Source organism: Hypanus sabinus, chromosome 18 (assembly GCF_030144855.1).
Source record: "Hypanus sabinus isolate sHypSab1 chromosome 18, sHypSab1.hap1, whole genome shotgun sequence".
Taxonomy (NCBI): Eukaryota; Metazoa; Chordata; class Chondrichthyes; order Myliobatiformes; family Dasyatidae; genus Hypanus; species Hypanus sabinus.
In genome coordinates this window covers 5,497,655-5,521,221 of record NC_082723.1, presented here as the reverse complement: position 1 = coordinate 5,521,221, position 23,567 = coordinate 5,497,655, and the positions used below count along the sequence as shown (strand labels likewise).

The window sequence follows — 23,567 nt, the reverse complement described above, 5'->3', positions numbered from 1 at the left end:
AGTTATAGCATTGTGACATCATTCATGGCTCTCATTTTGGAAGGGATTCAGTCGGCCATCGCAGATACACCAACAGCTTCGCACTGGGAAGCGGCCGTTCACCTGCTCCGTGTGTGTGAAGAGACTCATTCAGTTAACCCACCTTGTGATGCTTCGGTGAGTTCACAATAAATAGAGACTACATTTCTGTCCTGAGTGAGCAAAGCGTTTTTCTCGATCATCCGAGCTGCGGCAACACCAGCAACTTCACATCAGGGAGGAAGGTCAAATCAGCTCTGTGTTAAATGTTTAACCATCACGGTGACTGAAGGGAGCTGCAGGTTCATGAGGAGCTGTTACTGTCAGATTCTGCGGTTCTTGTGGCTGCTTGTCGCATCCAGGACTGAACCCTGGTCACTGAGCCTAAGAGGAGTCTGTTCTGCTGATGTTAGCCTTAAACTAGACTGGTGTTTAATATAGTGGACCTGTGAAAGATAAATCAGTTCTGTATCAAATCCCGTTTGTCAGGTACTTACTGTCTCTACCACACTCACAATGAATACTAATGTGGCCACTCGGCCCATCTTGTCCCTGCCCATGTTTCTGTTCCATATCAGTATTTTAAAATCTCTCCCTGCCGCTCACCCCCCTCCCCCACTCTCCCTGTGATGACAGGTTGCAACTAGTCAAAACTCGGTCAGAGAAGAAATTTCCCTTCAATTTCAAGGAATTATATAAATCTAGAACACATTACAAGCCCTTCAGCTCACAATGTTGTGCCAACCAGAAAATGCCTAGAATTACCCTACCACATTGCCATCTAATTTATTTTTATGCGCCATGTAACAATCTAAGAATCTCTTAAAATACCCTATTGTATCCAACTCCAACTCTGTCACCGGCAGAGCATTTCCAACACCCACTGCTCTTTGTGTGGAAAAAAAAATACCTCTGACATCTCCCTTGCAACTTCCTCCAAGCACCTTAAAACCATGCCCCCTCATTTAGCCATTTCAGATGAGCTTACTGTGGTTTTAACGTTCCTCAGAGATCTGGACTAAGGTGGTTAAACTCCTTCTTTTCAACGTTTTGTGTCATTTTCACTCATTTCAAAAGATTGTGCCTCAGACAGCAGGGTTGTTGCAATGCGCCTCCAAACTCTGACAGCAGACTAGAGAGTGAATCTTCGATGGAACAGAGTCAGAAATCAACGAGTTGCCAGCCTGAGTCAGGGCTTTGTGGCTCCAGAAAGAGATAGGGCCTAGAGCTTACAAGGAGGAGGAAGAAGAGGAATCAGAGCATCAGGATGTGGCTACAAATGAAAGATCAGAAACATTTTTAAACTGGTCGATCGAAAAGCAAAAGGATGTTTAATTTCTCCAAAATACTGGTGGAAATTATCAGATCAGGCAGCAAGTGCAGAGAGGAATAAATAGACAGCGTTTAGGCTGACCCCCTTCAGCATGTGTAGACTGTGTACTCCTCTGCTTACCTGCTGCCTGAACTGCAGAGTTCCTCCTGCATTTTGTGTGTTTGCGTTTCTGTATTTCCAGCAACAGCAGAATATCCTGTGTTTCCAATCTGTATTTGTAAGAATGTTCTACTTTGGCATTAGACATGCGGAAAGGTTACTGTTATTAAGTACATTGTTTATGGGAGCAGTATTTTGCGGGAAAAGAGCCGCTGAGTTTTCTACACAATAAAAAAAACCTCAGGTATGGACATGGAACCGGAGCTTGCAGAAACTCTTCATGGCACCGTGATTACCCAGAATGCTCCGCGCTTCAATTTTCGTTGTCGCTGAAGCACCGATCGAATGCGCAGGCGCCCGAATATAGCGCATGCGCAGTACAGTAAAGGCCTTAGGATTTCTGCTCTAGGTAAGAAAGAGGTCGTGGCGCGTTCTTTCAGCACCGAAAGTCGGGGCAATTTCTGTGGCCTTTGGGCCACCGTTATTCCGGGACAGTTCTGTTCTTTTCTGTCTTTCTCAGCCCAACGATCCGTACACGGGCCCCGGGGAGCTTCTGGCTGATGAGGGAATGGAAACCGATGGATCTCTCAGACAGAGCTGAGCTCTAGCTATCTGAATGCAAGGATTGGGAACTCGGAAAAAGGGAACAAAATGTTTTACATCACCAGTTGAGAAAATCCCCTTTGTTTTACCTCCAATCACAAACAAGTGAAAATCTGCAGAAATTGAAAATCTAAGCAACACATCCAAAATGCTGGAGGAACTCAGCATTAGTACTCTTTCCCATAGATGCTGCCTGGCCTGCTGAGTTCCTCCAGCAATTTGTGTGTTGCTTGTGCTACCTCCTCTTGTTCTGAACTTTTCTACCGGTGAAAACATGTTTTGACCCATTCTCTCTGGGTAGTTAATGATATCAAACACCTTTGCCCTGGGCAACGAGTATCTTTCACATCACAAAGCTGCCAGACTCCAGTCAGTGCCCTTCCCTTCATATTCACTGGCATTGCCATCAATGAGTTCAACACCGTCAGGTGGAGGGTTCAGGGAAAATATTTCTGTACAATATAGAAACTGGTGTTACCTGTGAGTATTGTGATGATGCAAAAGTTGCTGGAGAATTTGCAAGTGGGAGGAAGTGGAGTGATACTTGGAAATCTGACTTTTTAATCATCATTTAGCAAACAAATCAGATATGGATGGTGTGCAAAAGCTGGAGTGAGAAAACCCTTTATTATCCTCTCCAGCCCTGCTACACAGGCTGTGTGAGAGTGCAGATGAACTTGATCAAACCCAGAGGAGATCAAAGTTCTTATTAACAGTTTTCGCTAGCTGTTAAAATAAATACCTCTCTATTTAAAACTCAGTGTGCACATGTTGTTGTCACTGGGTAAAAATTGCACAGCACAAGATTTTTTGGCACACTGGTCATTACAAATTAGAGGGGGCATTGGTGGGAAGGTGGGGAGACCTCCACTGTCCCTGATGCCCTCACCTACAAGATGTGCATCCAGCTGCAGCTTGTAACCCTGTACATTAGGGAGTTGGAAATTGAAATGCATGAATTCCAGATCATCCGGGAGTTGGAGGGGGTGATAGATATGACATGAAGAGAGATGAGTTGCACCCAAAGTGCAGGACACAGGGAACTGGGTGACAGTCAGGAAAGGGATAGTGGTTAAATAGTCATCACAAAATACTCTTGTAGCCATCCCCTGCAACGACAGGTAGACCACTTTAGAAACTGTTAAGGGGGATTACCTCACAGAGGAATGACAAAGGGCTGATAGCTGATTTGTTTGTTAGGGAATTAAAACTAACAGAGGACTAAGATCCTAGTGGTAAGGCTTGCTAGTGCTAGTGTGCGCTGGTGTGGGAGGGTTTGTGGTTATACTAAAGTGGAGTCAGAATGCCAGAACAGATGGTGCAGAAGGTGAATTGAAATGACTTATACCCTTCATATACATGAGGAGTAGAAATCTTTACATTACTTCTCTACCTAAAGGTGCTATATGAAATATATAGTAATTTTAGTAAGGACAGTCAATACAATTGTATCAGCATGAATTAATCAGTCTGATGATCTGGCGGAAGGAGCTGTCCCAGAGCCTATAGGGGCCTGGCTTTTATGTTGTGATACCGTTTCCCGGATGGGGGCAGCTGGAACAGTTTGTGGTTGGGGTGATTCTGGGGCCTTTTTGCTCACCGGTCTTTGTAAATGTCCTGAATAGTGGGAAGTTCATATCTACATTTAAAGGTAAAATTTTGAGGGTACAGAACCTTTATGTTCCTGTTAGGTGAAAAGGAAAGGTTAAAAGTTTGGGAGTGCCATGGTTTTCAAGGGATATTGGAAACTTGGTTTAGAAAAAGAGGGAGATCTACAATAAATATAGGCAGCATGGAGTAAATGAGGTGCTCAAGGAATATAAAGAATGTAAAAAGAATCTTAAGAAAGAAACTAGAAAAGCTAAAAGAAGATATGAGGTTGCTTTGGCAAGTAAGGTGAAAATAAATCCAAAGGGGTTCTACAGTTATATTAATAGCAAAAGGATAGTGAGGGATAACATTGGTCCCTTAGAGAATCAGAGTGGACAGCTATGTGTAGAGCTGAAAGAGATGGGGGAGATTTTGAACAATTTCTTTTCTTCAGTATTCACTAAGGAGAAGAATATTGAATTGTGTAAGGTAAGGGAAACAAGTAGGGAAGTTATGGAAATTTTGACAGTTAAAGAGGACTGGCACTTTTAAAAAATATAAAAATGGATACGTCTCTGGGTCCTGACAGGATATTCCCTAGAACCTTGCAGGAAGTTGGTGTAGAAATAGCAGAAATATTTCAAATGTCATTAGAAACGGGGATGGTGCCAGAGGATTGGCGTATTGCTCATTTTGTTCCATTGTTTAAAAAGGGTTCTAAGAGTAAACCTAGCAATTATAGCCCTGTCAGTTTGACGTCAGTGGTGGGTAAATTAATGGAAAGTATTCTTAGAGATGGTGTATATAATTATCTGGAACTGATTAGGAATAGTCAGCATTGATTTGTGCGTGAAAGGTCATGTTTGACAGATCTTACTGAATTTTTTGAAGAGGTTATGAGGAAAGTTGACGAGGGTAATGTAGTGGATGTTGTCTACATGGACTTCAGTAAGGCCTCCGACAATGTTCTAAACGGGAGGTTAGTTAAGAAGGTTTAATCGTCAGGTATCAATATTGAAGTATTAAAATGGATTCAACAGTGGCTGGATGGGAGATGCCAGAGAGTAGTGGTGGATAACTGTTTGTCAGGTTGGAGGCAGGTGACTAGTGGTGTGCCTCAGGGATCTGCATTGGGTCAATGTTGTTTGTCATATACATTAATGATCTGGATGATGGGGTGGTAAATTGGATTAGTAAGTATGCAGATGATACTAAGGTAGGTGGCGTTGTGGATAATGAAGTAGGTTTTCAAAGTTTGCAGAGAGATTTAGAGTGGCCTGAACGATGGAGATGGGCAGATGGAGTTTAATGCTGATAAGTGTGAGGTGCTACATTTTGGTAGGAATAATCCAAATAGGACATACATGGTAAATGGTAGGGCATTGAAGAATGCAGTAGAACAGAGTGATCTAGGAATACTGGTGCATAGTTCCCTGAAGGTGGAATCTCATGTGGATAGGGTGGTGAAGAAAACTTTTGGTATGTTGGCTTTTATAAATCAGAGCATTGAGTATAGGAGTTGGGATGTAATGTTAAAATTCTACAAGGCATTGGTAAGGCCAAATTTGGAGTATTGTGTACAGTTCTGGTCAGCGAATTATAGGAAAGTTGTCAACAAAATAGAGAGAGTACAGAGAAGATTTACTAGAATGTTACCTGGGTTTCAGCACCTAAGTTACAGGGAAATGTTGAACAAGTTAGTTCTTTATTTTAAATGCCTCTATCAAGTCCCCTCTCAACCTTCTATGCTCGAAAGAATAATGAGGGGGTAGATTGAGTTGACGTTGAAAGGCTTTTTCCATTGAGAGTAGGGGAGATTCAAACAAGAGGACATGAGATGAGACTTAGGGGGCAAAAGTTTAAGAGTCGGTTGCTGTGTGGACTGAGCTTCCAGTAGAAGTGGTAGAGACAGGTTTGGTATTTTCATTTAAAGTAAAATTGGATACCTATATGGACAGGAAAGGAATGGAGGGTCATGGGCTGAGTGTGGGCCAGTGGGACTAAGTGACAGCATGGAATAGAAGGGCCGAGATGGCCTATTTCCATGCTGTAATTGTTATATGGTTATACAGTTGCGCTCGGCTATCCGCACCACTCTCTGCAGAGTCCTGCGATTGAGGAAAGTACAGTTTCTATAGCAGGCAGTGATGCGACCAGTCAGGATGCTCTCAATTGTGCCCCAGTAGAAAGTTCTTAGGATTTAGTACCCATACTAAACCATCAGAGGTGAAAGAGGTTCACAGCCACATACCACATAGCCGGTATGTACAGACCACATGAGATCCTTCGTGATGTTTATACCGAGGAACTTAAAGCTGTTCACTGTCTCAACCCCAGATCCATTAATGTCATAATGGGTTAGCCTGTCTCCATTCCTTCTCTAGTCCACAACCCATTCCCTTGTTTTTGTGACATTGAGGGAGAGGTTGGTTATTGACACCTAGACAGAAGTTGTTCAAACAAAGTCAGCAATCAAAAGGTTGAGCATGGTGTGATGAATGTGTATATCACAATGCAAGAAGAATCGTAGGAAAGCCAGGTGAGCTCAGGACAGGGAATCATGATATTGTAGCCATTATTGGAACCCGGTTGCACATAAAAGTCTGAGGGATTTAGAGGAACATTTTCATTTTTAGAAGCTTTGTATTGGTACCTAATCTTCAACAGCTACAAAATGATACAAAACTTTAGCAGATTAATATGTATACAATTAATAAAGTTGAAAAAAAACTGATCTTGAAATATAAAAATGGAAAAAAAATTATATGTATAGAAAAAAGAAGGAAAAAAAAAAGAACCCCAACTAACTAAGAAAAAAAAAACACTGACTACAAAAAAACCTTTAGGTGTCAACCCCCCCCGGAGCAATACGTTTGACCATAATCTAAAAATATATATATTAAAAATGAGTCATCAACTGTCATTTCATATTTATAAAAAAAAGTAAAATTGGAAGGAAAGAATATAATTTAATTCAAAGTAAATGATAATATTTGGCAAAAAACTCAATTTTCTCTCAAAATCAAACCGAGGATCAAAAGTTCTACTTTTAATTTTTTACAAACTAAGACATAACTTTTCTTGTGAAAACCATTCAATTAATGTATGGGAAGAAATATCTTCCCATTTTAATAAAATAACTCTTCTTGCCAGTAGTGTAACATTTACATGTTGATCTGAAGATGAGATGCCCTGAATATGATGCGGAAATATTCCAAATAGAACAGTCAATCTATTAGGTTGTAAATTAATTTTCAAAGCTTTAGAAATTGTAGGAAATAAAGTTCTCCAAAATGATTTTGATGAAGAACATGACCAGAACATATGTGACAAAGTAGCTACTTCAGTCTTACATCTATTGCAATAGTTATCTATACTAGGAAATATTTTAGATATTCTCTCCTTTATTAAGTAATAATGGTGTACAATTTTAAATTGAATTAAACAATGTTTGGCACATACAGAAGAAGAATTTAAGTTTTTCAAATCTTAATTCACAGATTAACAAAAGTCAAATTAAGTTCTCTCTCCCAATCTTGTTTAATCTTTAGTGATAGGTTCTCTTTTTGTAACAAAAATTAATTATAAATTCTGCTTATAGAACCTTTCACTAAGGGATTCAATTTCAAAATGGTGTCCAACAAATCAGATTCTTGTAAATATGGAAACTTAGGTAAATATTGTTGTAAAAAAGGTCTAACCTGAAAATATTGCAAAAAATGTGTATGAGCGAGAGAAAATTTATTAATTAACTCCTCAAAAGTCATCAATTGACCATCACAAAATAAATAAATTTATTTTTCCATAAAAGAAAAATGGGGTCAGTTGTTTAAGGTTTAAGTAAAAAGTTTTGATATAAAAACTAGATAGCTTAAATTGTTTAAAATTAAAAGAATTACGGAACTGAACCCAAGTCCGTAGGTATTGTTTAATAACTGGATAGAGATTTAAATTTGGAATTTTAGAGAGCTGTAAAGGTAATGGAGCTCCTAAAGTTGAAGTTTAATTGAAATTGTTTAACAGCTTTTAATTCCAAATCAACACATAATGGTTTTTGGTTCTTATCAAGCCAATATAACCAAAAACATAATACTCTGATATTCAGAGCTCAATAATACAGTCAAATTAGAAAGTGCAAGTCCACCATCTTTTAAAAATTTTTGTAAATGATACTTATTAATTCTTGGTCTCTTATTGTCCCAAATAAAAGAAGAAATAAGTGAGTCAATTTGATAAAAAAAAAAATTAGTTAAGAAAATAGGTATGTTTAGAAAATATATAAAAATCTAGGTAAAATAATGATTTTCACAGCATGAATATGACCTATTAAAGAAAAAGTAAGTGGATTCCATCTAGATAATAGTTGTTTCACGGAGTCCATTAAAGGAACTATATTTGCTTTATAGAGATCTTGATATTTTTTAGTAATTACAATACCTAAATATCTAAATGTATTAACAATTCTAAAAGGAATATCATATATACTAACATGGACATTTAATGGAAACAATTCACTTTTATTCAAGTTAAGTTTATATCCTGAAAATTTACCAAAATCGTTAAGTGTTTCCAAAAGATTAGGAATTGATTCCTCAAGATCTGAAATAAAAACCGAAAGATCATTTGCATAAAGAAAAATCTTATGTATGGTTCCATTCATAGAGATACCATGAATATTTTTAGCTTCACATAGTGTTATAGCTAAAGACTCCAATACAAGATTAAGTAATAAAGGACTTAATGGACATCCCTGTCTATTGCCACTAGAAAATGAGAAAAAAGACTGGCAGTTATTAGTAATGACTGGGGCAATATGATTCTTATAAATCATTTGAATACATCTATTGAAATTAATAACAAAACCAAATTTGTCTAATATTTTAAACAAATATGGCCACTCAACTCTATCAAATGCCTTTTCTGCATCGAGAGAGATAACACATTCATGTTGCTTAGATAGTGATGAATATATAACGTTCATCAATCTCCAAACATTAGAGAAAGAATAACAGCCTTTAATAAAGCCCGTTTGATCCATAGAAATGATTTCAGTTAATATATTTTCCAAGAGATTAGCCATTACTTTAGAGGTAATTTTTGCATCCACATTTAATAACAAAATAGGTCTATATGATGAACATTCAACAGGATCTTTATCTTTTTTAATAAGGAAATAGCTGTTTCATGAAAAGAAGATAAATTGCCCTTATCAAAGGATTCATGAAATATTTCCAAAAGATTTGGAGAAAGTAACCTTTCAAATTTTTTTGTAGCATTCCACTGAATAACCATCAAGTCCAGGAGCTTTACTTGATTGCATTGATAAAATAGCTTCCTGAATTTCATTCTTGGTAATTGGAGCATCAAGCATCTGTTGATCTTCAAGAGAAATTTGTGGAAATTTAATCCTATGTAAAAATGCCTTCACTTTAGAGGAATCTGCAGGAAATTGAGATCAGATCAGAGTAAAAATCTTGAAAAATACTATTAATGTCCTCATAGTTACTTACTATATCTCCATTATTTTTATAAATCTTTGTTTCTCTTTTAGCTCTATCTGCTCTTTATTGAGAAGCTAAGAGCTTATTTATCCCCAAAGATACAAAATTGACTTTTCAATTTAAGCAAATATCCTTCTATAGGATATGTTAGTAATAAATTATACCGTGATGATAATTCTACTCTTCTTTTAAATGAAACAGCATTTGGAGAGATTGCATTGATGTTATCTATTTCTTTAATTTGTTTAGAGATTTTACCTAATTCCATTCTTGTTTGTGTCTTCAGTTTAGCTATATATGAAATAATTTGACCCCATAAATAAGCTTTTAATTTATCCCAAATTACTAACTTAGAGACGTTTCTTATATTATTATGAAAAAAACCTCTTTTACCTGAGCTTTGATAAACTCAACAAATTCTGAACTTTGTAATAAATGTTCTGGAAAACGCTAATATGGTCTGATAGAAACAACTTCTTTCAGTTCAAATATTAAGTTTAAAGGAGCATGATCAGAAATAACGATTGCATACTCACCTTTCAGAACATTGAATAAAAGTTGAGGGTCAAGTATAAAATAGTTGATTCTTGAATACTTATTATGAGCATGTGAGAAAAAAGAGTATTCTCTATCACTAGGGTGCATATGCTTCCAGACCTCAATTAAATTGTAATCAATAAGTGATGCAGAATGATTAGGGAGTTGATATTTGGATGATGACTTATCCATTAAAGGATTTAGACAAGTATTAAGATCACCACCCTTTAATGACATATATTCATTTAAATCAGGTAATAGAGCAAAAACAGTTTTAAAAACAAGTGATCGTCAATATTTTGTCCATACATATTAACAAAACCATTTTTCTATTACAAATTATTCATTTAATAATCAAAAATCTACCATTTATTTCAGCTATACTATCCTCCTGATTAAAAGGAATATTGGAATCAATAAAAATAGAAACACCTCTAGTTTTCCTCTGGGAATTTACGTGAAACTGTGGACCCTCCAAAACCTGAAAAATCAATTTTTATCACATAGCCTGATATGCATCTCTTGAGCAAAGATTATATCAGGCTGGAATTGGTTAATAACTTTAAATGTTTTCTTACACTTAATAGGATGATTCCAACCGCAAACATTCTAAGTTAAAACATTCAGCTGTTTAGACATCATCATGGTATCAAAAAACAATAGTGAGACACATGTCAGGATAGAGTAGTCAAAAATGGCGGAGGTGAACAACAATAAAAATAATTGGTGTATGTTCTGGGATTCCATAATGGGGAAAAGAAAGAAAAAATCCCACCCAAACTACAAAGCCCAGAAACAAGTCAATATCAATCGACGCAAGCCCAAAGAAAAGCATAGGCGCAAATGCAAATACAAACTCCTCCTACCTAAGTAAAAGAAAGGAAGAAAACAAATAATCTCATTACAGTCAACATATATCTCAATATAATTAACTTGGAAAGAAAGTGTTTTTCTTGTAAAACAAAATGACCATCAATTGAAAGTAACCTCCATAACATTAGATAAGGGAAGGAAAAACACATCCAGAACAATTCTTGAAATATTCGCACAGAAAAAAAAACAATCGCCATCTTTAAATTGTCCGGTCTATCTTTAAAACATAAAGAAATCCAAATAATTACTTTTAAAAAATCTTTACAAAAGCATACGGAACAAAAAAAATATTAATTCATTTAAATGCTGCACAGAAAAAAATTCTAAATGGTTCAAACTTATTACAGACTATTAACAGTTATTCTTGTATGTCTTCTGAAATTGAAGCCATCCAAATCAGTCTTTTTCAGAGATGAAAATGTATTTTAAGGTAAAGACTTCTGTAACCATCAGATCTTCCAATCTCATCACTCTTTACACTGCAAGACAATCAAGCCATTATAAATCATACAAGCTTCAGATTCGTCGGATAAAGAATTAATAAAACTCAGTGCTTCTAGTGGATCATCAAAAATATGAAAACCAGACTTTTTGACAAAGAGCCTTAATTTCGCTGGGTATTGAAGCAGTGGAAAGAGCTTTTTTTTATACGCTGACTTCATAGCAGTTGAAAATCCAGCATGCTTCTTAACAATTTCACGTGGAAAATCTTCAAAAAAGCGAATGTCTGAATTCAGATACTGAAGCAGTCTTTTTTTTTTCTCTCGCAAGCTTAATAATATGGTCTTTGTCTCTGAAACGGATAAAACGCACAACAATATGTCTGTTTTTACCTTGATCCAAAATCTTAAAAGTGCCGATTCTGTGAGCCATTCTGATATCTGAAGGCTGTAAGCAAACCTCCAGAAATAAAGACTGAATCATTTTTTGCGAAATAATCCAGTGTGTCGGCCGATTCTGATTTCTCTTTTAATCCAACAACTCGAATATTGTTCCGATGTGATCGAGGTTTGAGATCAATGATCCATTGTTGGGCTTTTTCCAAATGAGAAGAAAGGTCCAAAGTATTTTGACTAACTTCTTTAAGATCAAGGCTCAAAGAGTCGACTTTTCCTTCGAATTGCTCTTTTAGTTGAATTACCTCAACACTGACATTGCTGATTTGAGATTCTAATCTCTTTACCCGGGAGTGGGTTCCTCCGAGAAATCGTCAATTTTCTTGAGTTTCCCATTGCCCGGGTCCTGATTTCTTATGGTGCTTCTGAGAGTGGCCATAATTATATCTGATCCGACTGAATAAAGTTGAAATTTCTAAGTATAAATCAGAAAAGGGAGCGATTAAAGATGGATAAGAAGCGGCTATGTCCGACATGTCCATAGCTGGAAGGCGGAGTCCCCTAGAGGAACAAATGTGTAGACAGATCACAGACCATGCCAAGAAACAGAGGTTGATATAGTAAGCAAATTTAACTTCCTAAATATTGACTGCGTCTCCCATCCTGCAAAAGGTGTAGCTGGGGTAGAATTTAGCAAATGTGCCCTTCATCAGTATGTAGAACTCCCAACATAGAAGTGTGCAATAAGATATTAGGAAATGATCCAGGGCTAGTGACAAAAATTAGTGTATAGGAAAAATTTTTATCTAGTGAGCATAATGCCATGAGATTCCAAGTAAATGTGGAAAACGAGAGATCTGGAACACAGGTTGAGATTCTAAATTGGAGAAAGGTCAATTTGGATGTTATCAGAAAGGATCTGAGAAGTGTGGACTGGGACAGGATGTTTTCTGTCGAAGGAGTACTTGGTAAATGGACGTCCTTCAGCAGTGGAATTTTGAATCTGTGGAGTTTGTATGTGCCTGCCAAAATAAAAGTTGAAAGGGAACTGGTGCAGGGAACCTGGGTTTTCAAAAGATATTGTGGCCCTGGATATTTTATTCCTCTAATTGCCTCAGACTGGTAGGTGCAACCAAGACTCATTAATGACTACAAATCATAATTCAATGCCCTGAGCATACCTGATCTTTATTTTAGTTATAACCATATAATGATTACAGCACGGAAGCAGGCTATCTCAGCCCTTCTTGTCTGTGCCGAATGCTTATTCTCACCTAGTCCCACTGGCCCACACTCACCTCATAACCTTCCATCCCTTTCCTGTCCATATACCTATACAATTTTACTTTAAATGACAATACCAAATGTGCCTCTCCCACTTCTACTGGAAGCACGTTCCACAGAACTACCACTCTCTGAGTAAGGAGAATCCCCCTTGTGTTACCCTGAAACTTTTGCCCCCGACTCTCAAATCTTGCTTGAATTTCTCCTACTCTCAATAGAAAAAGCCTATCCACGTCAACTCGATCTATCCCCCTCATTATTTTCAATACTTCTGTCAAGTCCCCCCTCAACCTTCTATGCTCCAAAGAATAAAGACCTAACTTGTTAAACCTCTCCCTGTAACCTATGTGCTGAAACCCAGGTAACATTATAGTAAATCTTCTCTGTACTCTCTCTCTATTTTGTTGACATCTTTCCTATAATTCGCTGACCAGAACTGTACACAATACTCCAAATTCGGCCTTGTACAACCTTAACATTACATCCCAACTCAATGCTCCGATTTATAAAGACCAGCATACCAAAAGCTTTCTTCACCACCCTATCCACATGAGATTCCACCTTCAGAGAACTATGCATCATTATTCCGAGATCTCTGTGTTCTACTGCATTCTTCAATACCCTACCAATTCTCATGTATGGCCTATTTGGATTATTCCTACCAAAATGTAGCACCTCACATTTATCAGCATTAAACTCCATCTGCCATCGTTCGGCCCACACTTGTAATTAGCCTAAATCTCTCTGCATGCTTTGAAAATTTACTTCATTATCCACAATGCCACCTACCTTAGTATCATCTGCATACTTACTAATCCAATTTACCACCCCATCATCCAGATCATTAATGTATATGACAAACACCATTGGACCCAATACAGATCCCTGAGGCACACCACTAGTCACCGGCCTCAAACCTGACAAACAGTTATCCACCACTACTCTCTGGCATCTCCCATCCAGCCACTGTTGAATCCATTTTAATACTTCAATATTGATACCTGACGATTAAACCTTCTTAACTAACCTCCCGTTTAGAACATTGTCGGAGGCCTTACTGAAGTCCATATAGGCAACATCCACTACTTTACCCTCGTCAACTTTCCTCGTAACCTCTTCAAAAAATTCAATAAGATCTGTCAAATATGACCTTCCATGCTCAAATCCATGGTGACTATTCCTAATCAGACCCTGTCTATCCAGATAATTATATATACCATCTCTAAGATAACTTTCCATTAATTTGCCCACCACTGACGTCAAACTGACAGACCTATAATTGTTTGGTTTACTCTTAGAATGCTTTTTAAACAATGGAACCGCATGAACAATACCCCAATCCTCCAGCACCATCCCCATTTCTAATGACATTTGAAATATTACTGTTTCTGCACTAACTTCCCTCAAAGTCCTAGGGAATATCCTGTCAGGACCCGGAGATTGCTGTCTTTTGTTGGTCTGTGAAACTTTCCAATAGTTTTTGTTCTATTATTTACCCTCTCTTTGGCATTTATGTTCGCTTTGGCTTCTCATTTCAGTCATGGTTGTGTCATCCTGTCTTTCCAATGCTTCCTCTTCTTTGGGATGTATCGATCACTCAGCTCCCGAATTGCCCCCAGAAACTCCAGCCGTTGCTGTTCCATTGTCACTCCTACTTTTCTCCCCTTCCAATCGAATTTGGCTAGCTTCTCTGTCATAGGACATGGAGAAGTTCCGTGAAATAGGCCACTTGGCCCATGCAGACAATGCTGTTCACTCAACCTATTCTCATAAGTCATGCTTCCCAATCCAGGCAACATCCTTGTAAATCTCCTCTGCACCTTTTGTATGGCTTCAACATCCTTCCTGTAGTGAGGCGACCAGAACTGAGCACAGTTCACCAATTGGGGTCTGACCAGGGTCCTATATAGCTGCGACATTACCTCTTGGCTCCCGAATTCAGTTCCACGATTGAGAAAGGCCAATACACCATACACCTTCTTAACCACACAGTCAACCTGTGCAGCTGCTTTGAGTGTCCTATGGACTCGGACCCCAAGATCCCTCTGATCCTCCACGCTGCCAAGATTCTTACCATTAACACTATAGTCTGCCATCATATTTGACCTGCCAAAATGAACCACTTCACACTTCTCTGAGTTTAACTCCATCTGCCACTTCTCAGCCCAGTTTTGCATCCTATCAATGTCCCGCTGTAACCTCTGACAGCCCTCCACACTATCCACAACACCTCCAACCTTTGTGTCATCAGCAAACTTACTAACCCATCTCTCCACTTCCTCATCCAGGTCATTTATAAAAATTGCAAAGAGTAAGGGTCCCAGAACAGATTCCCGAGGCATAACACTGGTCACCGAACTCCATGTAGAATATGACCCGCCTACAACCACTCTTTGCCTTGTGTCATTCATTGAAACAACATTGGCTGTTCTCCAATCCTTTTTTCCACCCCCCATCACCAAGGATAATTTATTTATCTCTGCTAGGGATCCCGACAATTTCTGCACTTGCCTCCCGTAGGGTCCGAGGGTGCACCTTGTCATGCCCTGGAAATTTATCCACCCTCATCTGCCTCAGGACAGCAAACATCTCCTGTTCATTACTTTGTACAGAATCCACAATTTCAATGCTGCTTTTCCACACTCACATAGACCCTGTGTCCATCTCCGGAGTAAAAAGAGATATATAAAAAAAATTAAGATCTCCTCCATTGGCTTTGGTTCCACACGTAGGTTGCCATTCCAGTCTTCCAGATTGCTGTTAATTTATATCTGGAATCCCTGAGGATTATTCCCTATCTTTTCATTGAGGGGAATCTCATGACTTCTTTTAGCAATCCTTATTTATTTCTTATGTGTAGTCTTGAATTTTTTATACTCCATAACAACCTGCCTGCCTATCCCTGTTATGCAACTCCATCTTGTGCTTCACCAGGGTCTCAAAATCTCTTGAAATCCAAGGTTCCCTACAGGTTCTTTTATTCTTTGTACTTTCGGAATTTCACTTTGAAGGCCTCCCTGCCATAAAGCAGCCTGTCCCAGTCCACATAATTCCAGGTGTTGATCCATGCCCTGAACAGAACCGTCTTTCCTATGATGCTCCTTGCATTGAAATAAACAGGGCTCAGCATATTCACTGCAGCATGCTCAAGTTTTTCATTCCTGACTTTGTCTGAGGTCTGAACAACATCTGTCTGCACAACCCCTCCACTATCTGTTCTGTCATTCTGGCTCCCATTACCCCTGCAACTTTAGATTAAATATCCATCCCCTACCCCCAACTCCCACCATGCAGCACTATCACCCCCTTGGCTTTCATATCCCAGATCAATAGAAAGGAGTTGCACACCAGGAACAAGCAGATAGGAACAAATGGGGTACTTAAGAAGTACAGGAAATTCAAGTTAACACTTATGAAAGAAATAAAAGAAGGCATGAGGTTGCCCCAGCAGACAAGGTGAAGGAGAATCCTCAGGGATTCTGCAGATATGTTATGAGCAAAAAGATTGCAAGGGAAAAATTAATCCTCTGGAAGATCAGAATGGTAATCCATATGAAGAGATAAAATATATGGGGGAGATTTTAAATATTATTTTTGCATCTCTATTTACTCAGGAGATGGTCACAGAATCTATAGAAGTGAGGCAAAGAAGCATCAACTTCATGGACCCTGTACAGATTATAGAGGTGGAGGTGTTTGCTGTCTCAAGGCAAATTAGCGTGGATAAATCCCCTGGGCCTGACAAGTTGTTCCCTGGGACTCTGTGGAAGTCAAGTGCAGAAATTGTTGTGGCCAAAACTCAGATGTTTAAATTATCCTTAGCAACAGGTGAGGTACTGGAAGATTGGAAGACAGACACTGTGTTTCTGCTATTCAAGAAAGACTCTAAAAATAAACTAAGAAATTGTATGTTGGTGAGATTGACATCAGTAGGGGGAAAGTTGTTGGAGCGTATGTGCAGGAACTGGATATACAAGTATTTAGATCGATGTGGACTGATTAAGGATAGACAGCATGGCTTTGTGCAGGGTAGGTCATGTCTAACTAATCTTACAGAGTCTCTCCAGGAAGTTATCAGGAAAGTGGATGAAGGCCAGCCCATGGATGTTCTTTACATGGACTTTAGCAAAGCATTTGACAAAGTTTCATATGGGAGGTAGGTCAAGAAGGTTAAGTCACTCAACATTCAAGATGAGATAGTAAATTGGATGAGACACTGTCTTTGGGAGATGCCAGAATGTGGTAACAGATGGTTGTCTCTCTGACTGGAGGCCTGTGATTAGTGGTCTGCCATAGGGATCAGTGCTGGATCTGTTGTTGTTTGTCATCTGTATCAGTAATCTGGATGACAGTATAGTTAACTGGATGAGCAAATTTGTGGGGATGACACCAAGATTGGTGGTGTAATGGACAGTGAGCAAGACTATCATGGCTTACAGTGCAAACTGGACCTGGTGGAAAATTGTGTTGAGGAATGGAAAATGGAATTTAATGCAGACAAGTGTGAAGTGTTGCACTTTAGTAGGACCTACCAACGTGGGTCTTACACAGTGACTGGTCAGAGTGTTGTAGAGGAAAGGGATCTGGGATTACAGGTCTATATGTCAGTAAAAGTGGTGTTACAGTTCGATAGGGACGGAATGAACAATTTTGGCAGATTGGCCTTAATGAACCAAAGTACTGAGTACAGGAGATGGATGTTATGTTGACTTTCTACAAGATATTGGTGAGGCCTAGTTTGGGGTATTGTGTGCAGTTTTGGTTTCCAATCTACATGAAAGATGTAAAAGAGGTTGAAAGAGTTCAGAGAAAATTTGCAAAGACTTTGCCAGGTCTGGAGGTGTTGGGTTAGAAGGAAAGATTGAACAGGGCAGGACTTTATTCCTTGGAATGGAGAAGATTAAGGGGAGATTTGATGGAGTTGTACCAAAATTATGAAGGGTCTAGATAAGGTAAAAGCCAGCTGGCTTTTTCCACTGAGATGGTGTGGGACTACAACCAGAGGCCGTAGGTTAAGTGTGAAAGGTGAAACGTTAAGGGAAGCATGAGGGGAAATGTCTTCACGCAGACGGTCATCCAGGTGTGGAATGAGCAGCCAGCACAAGTGGTGCATGCAAGCTCAATTTCAACATTTAATAGGTTTGTATAGGTACCTGGATATTAAGGGTATGGGAGTAGACAGTTTAAATAGTTCAACACAGACTAGATGGGCCAAAGGGCCTGTTTCTGTTGTTCTTTTCTATGACTGTGACAAGAACATGACATAATATTATTATTCATTTAATTCCTCTTAACTGCTGTGGAGACCAACCATTCATCTGAGCAGGACATGTTAACATGGATTTAAAACTGGCACTTTATATTAACAGTACATGAGAGAAATTATCAGCTCCACGTCAACAAAGGCTATTTCTGTGAGAGTGTTTCAGTTACTGTGGGGCCAGGCACCCAGGCAGCTCAGTGGGAACAGGGAATAATACCAATGGAGAGAGTCAGACTGAGCAAGGTCACAGATTGGAGATGGCAGAAATGCCCTATTCTTATAGAGACAGGAAGAGCATCAGGGAATTAATGTTTATTCCAGATCCCATCACTGTGCCCTTTTGGAAGATGATTTCTCTCTCCAAATTGGGTTGAACTTCACTGTAACTGTGTGATGCCAGATCACACCTTGACAACTCAAGTGATCTCATCTGAAATGTTGTCCATTGATGGATTTTATAAATCTTTTTTCAGGTTAACAACAGCAAGGAATTTATCTGTGTGAATCTTGAACACTGTTTTGCTGTCCCTGTCCATGTATTTGAAAAGTGGAGCGAGGGATTCACTGGATCATCTTTCCTGCTCAGACTGTGGGGAGGGATTCCCTCAATCATCTGACTGGCACAACTGTCATTTTGGACATGGGAGAGGCTGTTCACCTTTTCAAACTGTGGGGATTTAATGTCTTCTCATGAAGGTACATCAGCAAGTTCACACTGGGACAAGTCCATTCACCTGTACTGTGGGTGAGAAGAGATTCAGTCAGTCATCCCACCTGTGGACACACCAGCGAGTTCACACTGGGCAGAGGGTGGTCATCTGTTGAACTTGTGGGGAAGGATTCACTCAGTTATGTGACCTAATGACACACCAGCGAGTTCACTGCAGGGAGCGGCCATTCACCTGCTCAGATTGTGGGAAGGGATTCATTTCCTCATCTCAACTGAAGGGACATTATCGAATTCACACTGGAGAGAGGCCGTTCACCTGCTCAGACTGTGGGAAGGGATTCATTTGGTCATCCCAACTGAAGGTACATCAGAGAGTTCACACTGGGGAGAGGCCATTCATCTGTTCAGTTTGTGATAAGGGATTCATTTTGTCATCTCACCTACTGAGACACCAGTCAGTTCACACTGGAGTGTGGCCATTCACCTGCTCGGTCTGTGGAAAAGGATTCAGTTCGTCCTGTCACCTACAGAAACACCAGTCAGTTCACACTGGAGAGAGGCCATTCGCCTGCTCAGACTGTGGGAAGAGATTCACTCGATCATCTGAACTGAAGGTACATCAGCAAGTTCACACCCGGGAGAGGCCGTTCACCTGCTCAGTCTGTGGGAAGGGATTCACTTTGTCATCTCAGCTACTGAGACACCAGTCACTTCACACCAGGGAGTGGCCATTCATCTGCTCAGTCTGTGGGAAGGGATTCATTGAATCATCCTCCCTACAGGGACACCAGTCAGTTCACACTGGGAAATGGCGGTTCACCTGCTCAGACTGTGCGAAGGGATTCAATCGGTTATCTCACCTACTGAGACACCAGACTGTTCACAGTGGGGAGAGGCCGTTCACCTGCTCAGAGTGTGGGAAAGGATTCAGTCAGTATTCCAATCTACAAGCACACTGGTCTGTTCACACTGGAGAACGGGCGTTCACCTGCTCAGACTGTGGGAAAGGATTCACTTCATCATCTAAACTGAAGGTACATCAGCGAGTTCACACAGGGGAGAGGCCATTCACCTGCTCAAACTGCGGGAAGGGATTCACACAGTTAGCTAGCCTACAAGTACACCAGTCAGTTCACACTGGAGAGAGGCCGTTCACCTGCTCAGAGTGTGGGAAGGGATTCACTCTGTCATCTCAACTGAAGGTACATCAGCGAGTTCACACCGGAGAGTGGCCGTTCACCTGCTCAGACTGTGGGAAAGGATTCCCTCAGTCATCCCAACTGAAGGTACATCAGAGAATTCACACCGGAGAGAGACCATTCACCTGTTCAGAGTGTGGGAAAAGATTCACTTTGTCATCTCAACTGAAGGTACATCAGCGAGTTCACACCGGAGAGAGGCCGTTCACTTGTTCAGACTGTGGAAAGGGATTCACTGAATCATCTCAACTGAAGGTACATCAGCGAGTTCACACTGGAGAGAGGCCATTCACTTGTTCAGACTGTGGGAAGGGATTCTCTCTGTCATCTCGTCTACTGACACACCAGTCAGTTCACACCGGGGAGAGGCCGTTCACCTGCTCAGTGTGTGGGAAGGGATTCACCCGGTCTACCGACCTACAGAGACACCAGCGAGTTCACACTGGGTAGAGGCTGATCACCTGCTGTGATTGTGGGAACCGAATCACTGAGTCACCTAAACTTGTGTAACTCTCGCTTTGGCTAGCAGCTTGATATAGAGGGTGATAGCCCAACAGGCTGGCCAAACTTGTGCAATCTCGTTTGGGTGGATGCTGTGTGATGTATCCCCTGTTACAAATCCGTTCCCTGAAATAACAAACAGTACACAATAAGTGATTAAACAATTGATCTTTAGTATTCTTACTTTGACTATCGGGTTGAGAAAATAAAGAAACATAAATGGCCCACTCTCTCCATTCGCGCCTTCGTATCTCTCCCAAGAAAAAGTGCATGAAAATCTCTCTTTCAGACTCACAAGAAAGAACATTTCTGTCATTGGATAGCCCTGCACTCCAAAATGCTGTTATCGTAACCTAAACATTGCTGCTACAGAGATACCATTACCTCAGCAGTGCAACATCGCAGAGAGGCCAGTACATGAGCAGTGAAACCTCACAGCATGTTGCACATATGACACTCTCCCGGGTTTACACTGAGGAGAAAGTTTCAATAAGCTTCATGCTGGATATTTGTCCATCACGGTTGCTGAATGCAATTTCGAGAGTGACTGTCGGTGCTGAACTCTGCAATTATTGCTGCTGCTCATCACACCCAGTTCTGCACCCTGGTTACTGGGCATGGGAGGAGTTTCTTCTGCTGCATATTCACCTTTAATAGTACTGGAGTTTGATATTCTGCAGAAGTGACAAATAATTCTATTTTGAACTTTGTCTTTGGTACTTAATGAATTTATAAAACACCTAGTGTACAGTAGAGAGTCAACTCAGGCCAGCTGAACCCTGCCAGTGATTCTGTTCCATGACAGGCCTTTTAAATCCTCCCCTTTTGTTCACTTCTTGCTCTCCCTGTGGTGTTGGATTCCAAACAGTCACCACTGTCTGGGTGAAGAGGTTTCCCTTGAATTCTCTGCAGACTGAAGAAGTCGAGCTGACTGCAGTTCTGTCTGAGATGTCCTTTGCCCCTCTAAACTCTAGGCTGAGGAAGAATGCATTGGCAGTTAACCCCCTTATTCAGGGCTCATTTCCATATTATGGGTCATTTTCCCTGCTTCTAAAGGATTTTTAGAAAACACCACTCTCCTCTAAAAACTGAAACCATTAGTTGGGTGTTCAACAGATCAGGGTCAGAAACCAGAGATGTGTCTGCACAAGGCAGAGTTTGGGGCTCTGGTCATTGGTCGGGGTAAGAACGTATGATGAGATGGGAATCATTAGTGGGACATGGCAATGAATGACAGACTAGTAATATTTGGATGCTAATTGGCAGAGAAAATAATTCACTTGTTTGACTGATGACACAAATAATTCCTGTAGTGAGATGCCCCATTGGTCGAGGCACATGTGTGTGTTGAGAATAGTTATATCCATTGATGGAGTTGTTCCTGCTTGTCTATCCTGAAATATTACATGATACTAAGGTAGGAGGTGTTGTAGATAATGAGGTGGGTTTTCAAAGCTTGTAGGGAGATTTATGCCGGTTAGTAGAATGGGCTGAATGTTGGCAGATGGAGTTTAATGCTGAAAAGTGTGAGGTTCTACATTTTGGCAGGAATAATCCAAATAGAACATATAGGGTAAATGGTAGGGCATTGAGGAATGCAGTGGAACAGAGAGATCTAGGAATAACAGTGCATAGTTCCCTGAAGGTGGAGTCTCATGAAGATAGGGTGGTGAAGAAGCCTTTTGGAATGCTGGCCTTTATAAATCAGAACATTGAGTACAGAAGTTGGGATGTAATGTTAAAATTGTACAAGGCATTGGTAAAGTCAAATTTGGAATATTGTGTACAGTTCTAGTCACCGAATTATAGGGAAGATATCAATAAATTAGAGAGAGTGCAGAGACGATTTACTAGGATGTTACCTGGGTTTCAGTACTTAAGTTACAGAGAAAGGTTGAACAAGTTAGGTCTCTATTCATTGGAGCATAGAAGGTTGAGGGGGGATTTGATCGATGTATTTAAAATTTTGAGAGAGATAGATAGAGTTGACGTGAATAGGCTGTTTCCATTGAGAGTAGGGGAGATTCAAATGAGAAGACATGATTTGAGAGTTAGGGGGCAAAAGTTTAAGGGAAACACAAGGGGGTATTTATTTACTCAGAGGGTGATAGCTGTGTGGAATGAGCTTCCTGTAGAAATAGTAGAGGCCAGTTCAGTTGTGTCACTTAAGGTAAAATTGGATAGGTATATGGACAAGAAATGAGTGGAGGGTTATGGGCTGAGTGCGGGTAGGTGGGACTAGGTGAGATTAAGAGTTTGGCTCAGACTTGGAAGGCCGAGATGGCCTGTTTCCGTACTGTGATTGTTATATGGTTATTACATCTGGATGTTTATTTTAGATTATCCTATCTGCAATGATGTATTGATTATCATATAAATTGTGTGATTCTGTCTCTAACTGGATCAGCCTTGAATTTATGGTGCCTTAATGAAGTTACTGTGATCATTCATGAGTTTGTATTTTAAAGCAAGATTTTGGTGAATGATATTTGCCATTGATTGTACCAGCATAAGTAATCAGATTGAGTTAAACTGCTGCAGGATCCCAGAATGTGTTGGATTGTGTCTGGTTTCTCTTTGCATTTCCTGCATGTATTGCCTTGATTGTTTGTATTGTATGTATTTTTGATTTGTCTTTATTTTTGTTAATCATCTTGTCATGTATTTCTGCAAGGAACCCCTCTATTTCTGGGAAGAGGTCTCCAACTCTCAGTTAGGTGCTCGATGCTTCCTTGTCACCATTTCGTCAGTTCAGATCATTGGGATGTCTCCCATGGAGGGTCATACTCATTCCAGTAGTTAATGTTTTCTTCCAGAATGGTGATTCATTTTTCTCAGTTATCGTCTCATTTAAGTTTTCTGTTCTGTATTTCTTATCACAATTGCATTTACACACATGGAGCGTTCAATAATGTTTATTTTTGATAACAAAATATATACTTAGAAATTGTCTCTGACTGTTGTGAGATTTTTTTTTCATGTGTGTTATTCCTATTCCTCCTCCTGTCCAAGGTAATATCAGTCTAAGTGGGTTTAAGTGTAAATAGTCTTTTCCAAAGTTGTCATTTCAGTTGTTATTAATCTTTGTAAATATTACTGAGTGAAATGGGACCAAGGTATTTTCATAAAAAAAAGTCATTGTCAGTATTGATGAAAGTGTTTATTGCCTTTGTTGTATTTGTTAACTATTGAGCTCTGCTTGGCAGGTAGTGAGATTCTGTGGCTCTGTTGGTAAAATAAATAAAATCATTAGAAAGAGG

The 23,567-nt window shown here is 39.7% G+C and overlaps 1 protein-coding gene across 1 annotated transcript; it reads left to right on the top strand.

Moving 5' to 3' along the window:
* Positions 1-1,816: 1,816 nt before the first annotated feature.
* Positions 1,817-23,257, top strand: LOC132407290 (zinc finger protein 229-like). Its single transcript, XM_059993580.1, has 2 exons — positions 1,817-1,859; positions 18,411-23,257. The coding sequence occupies exon 2, from the start codon at positions 18,799-18,801 to the stop codon at positions 20,254-20,256; it is 1,458 nt and encodes a 485-aa protein (XP_059849563.1). The 5' UTR covers positions 1,817-1,859; positions 18,411-18,798; the 3' UTR covers positions 20,257-23,257.
* The last annotated feature ends 310 nt before the right edge of the window (positions 23,258-23,567 follow it).

Coding starts and splice junctions, on each gene's coding strand:
- LOC132407290 (XM_059993580.1), top strand. CDS start 18,799: ATGACACACCAGCGAGTTCACTGCAGGGAGCGGCCATTCACCTGCTCA.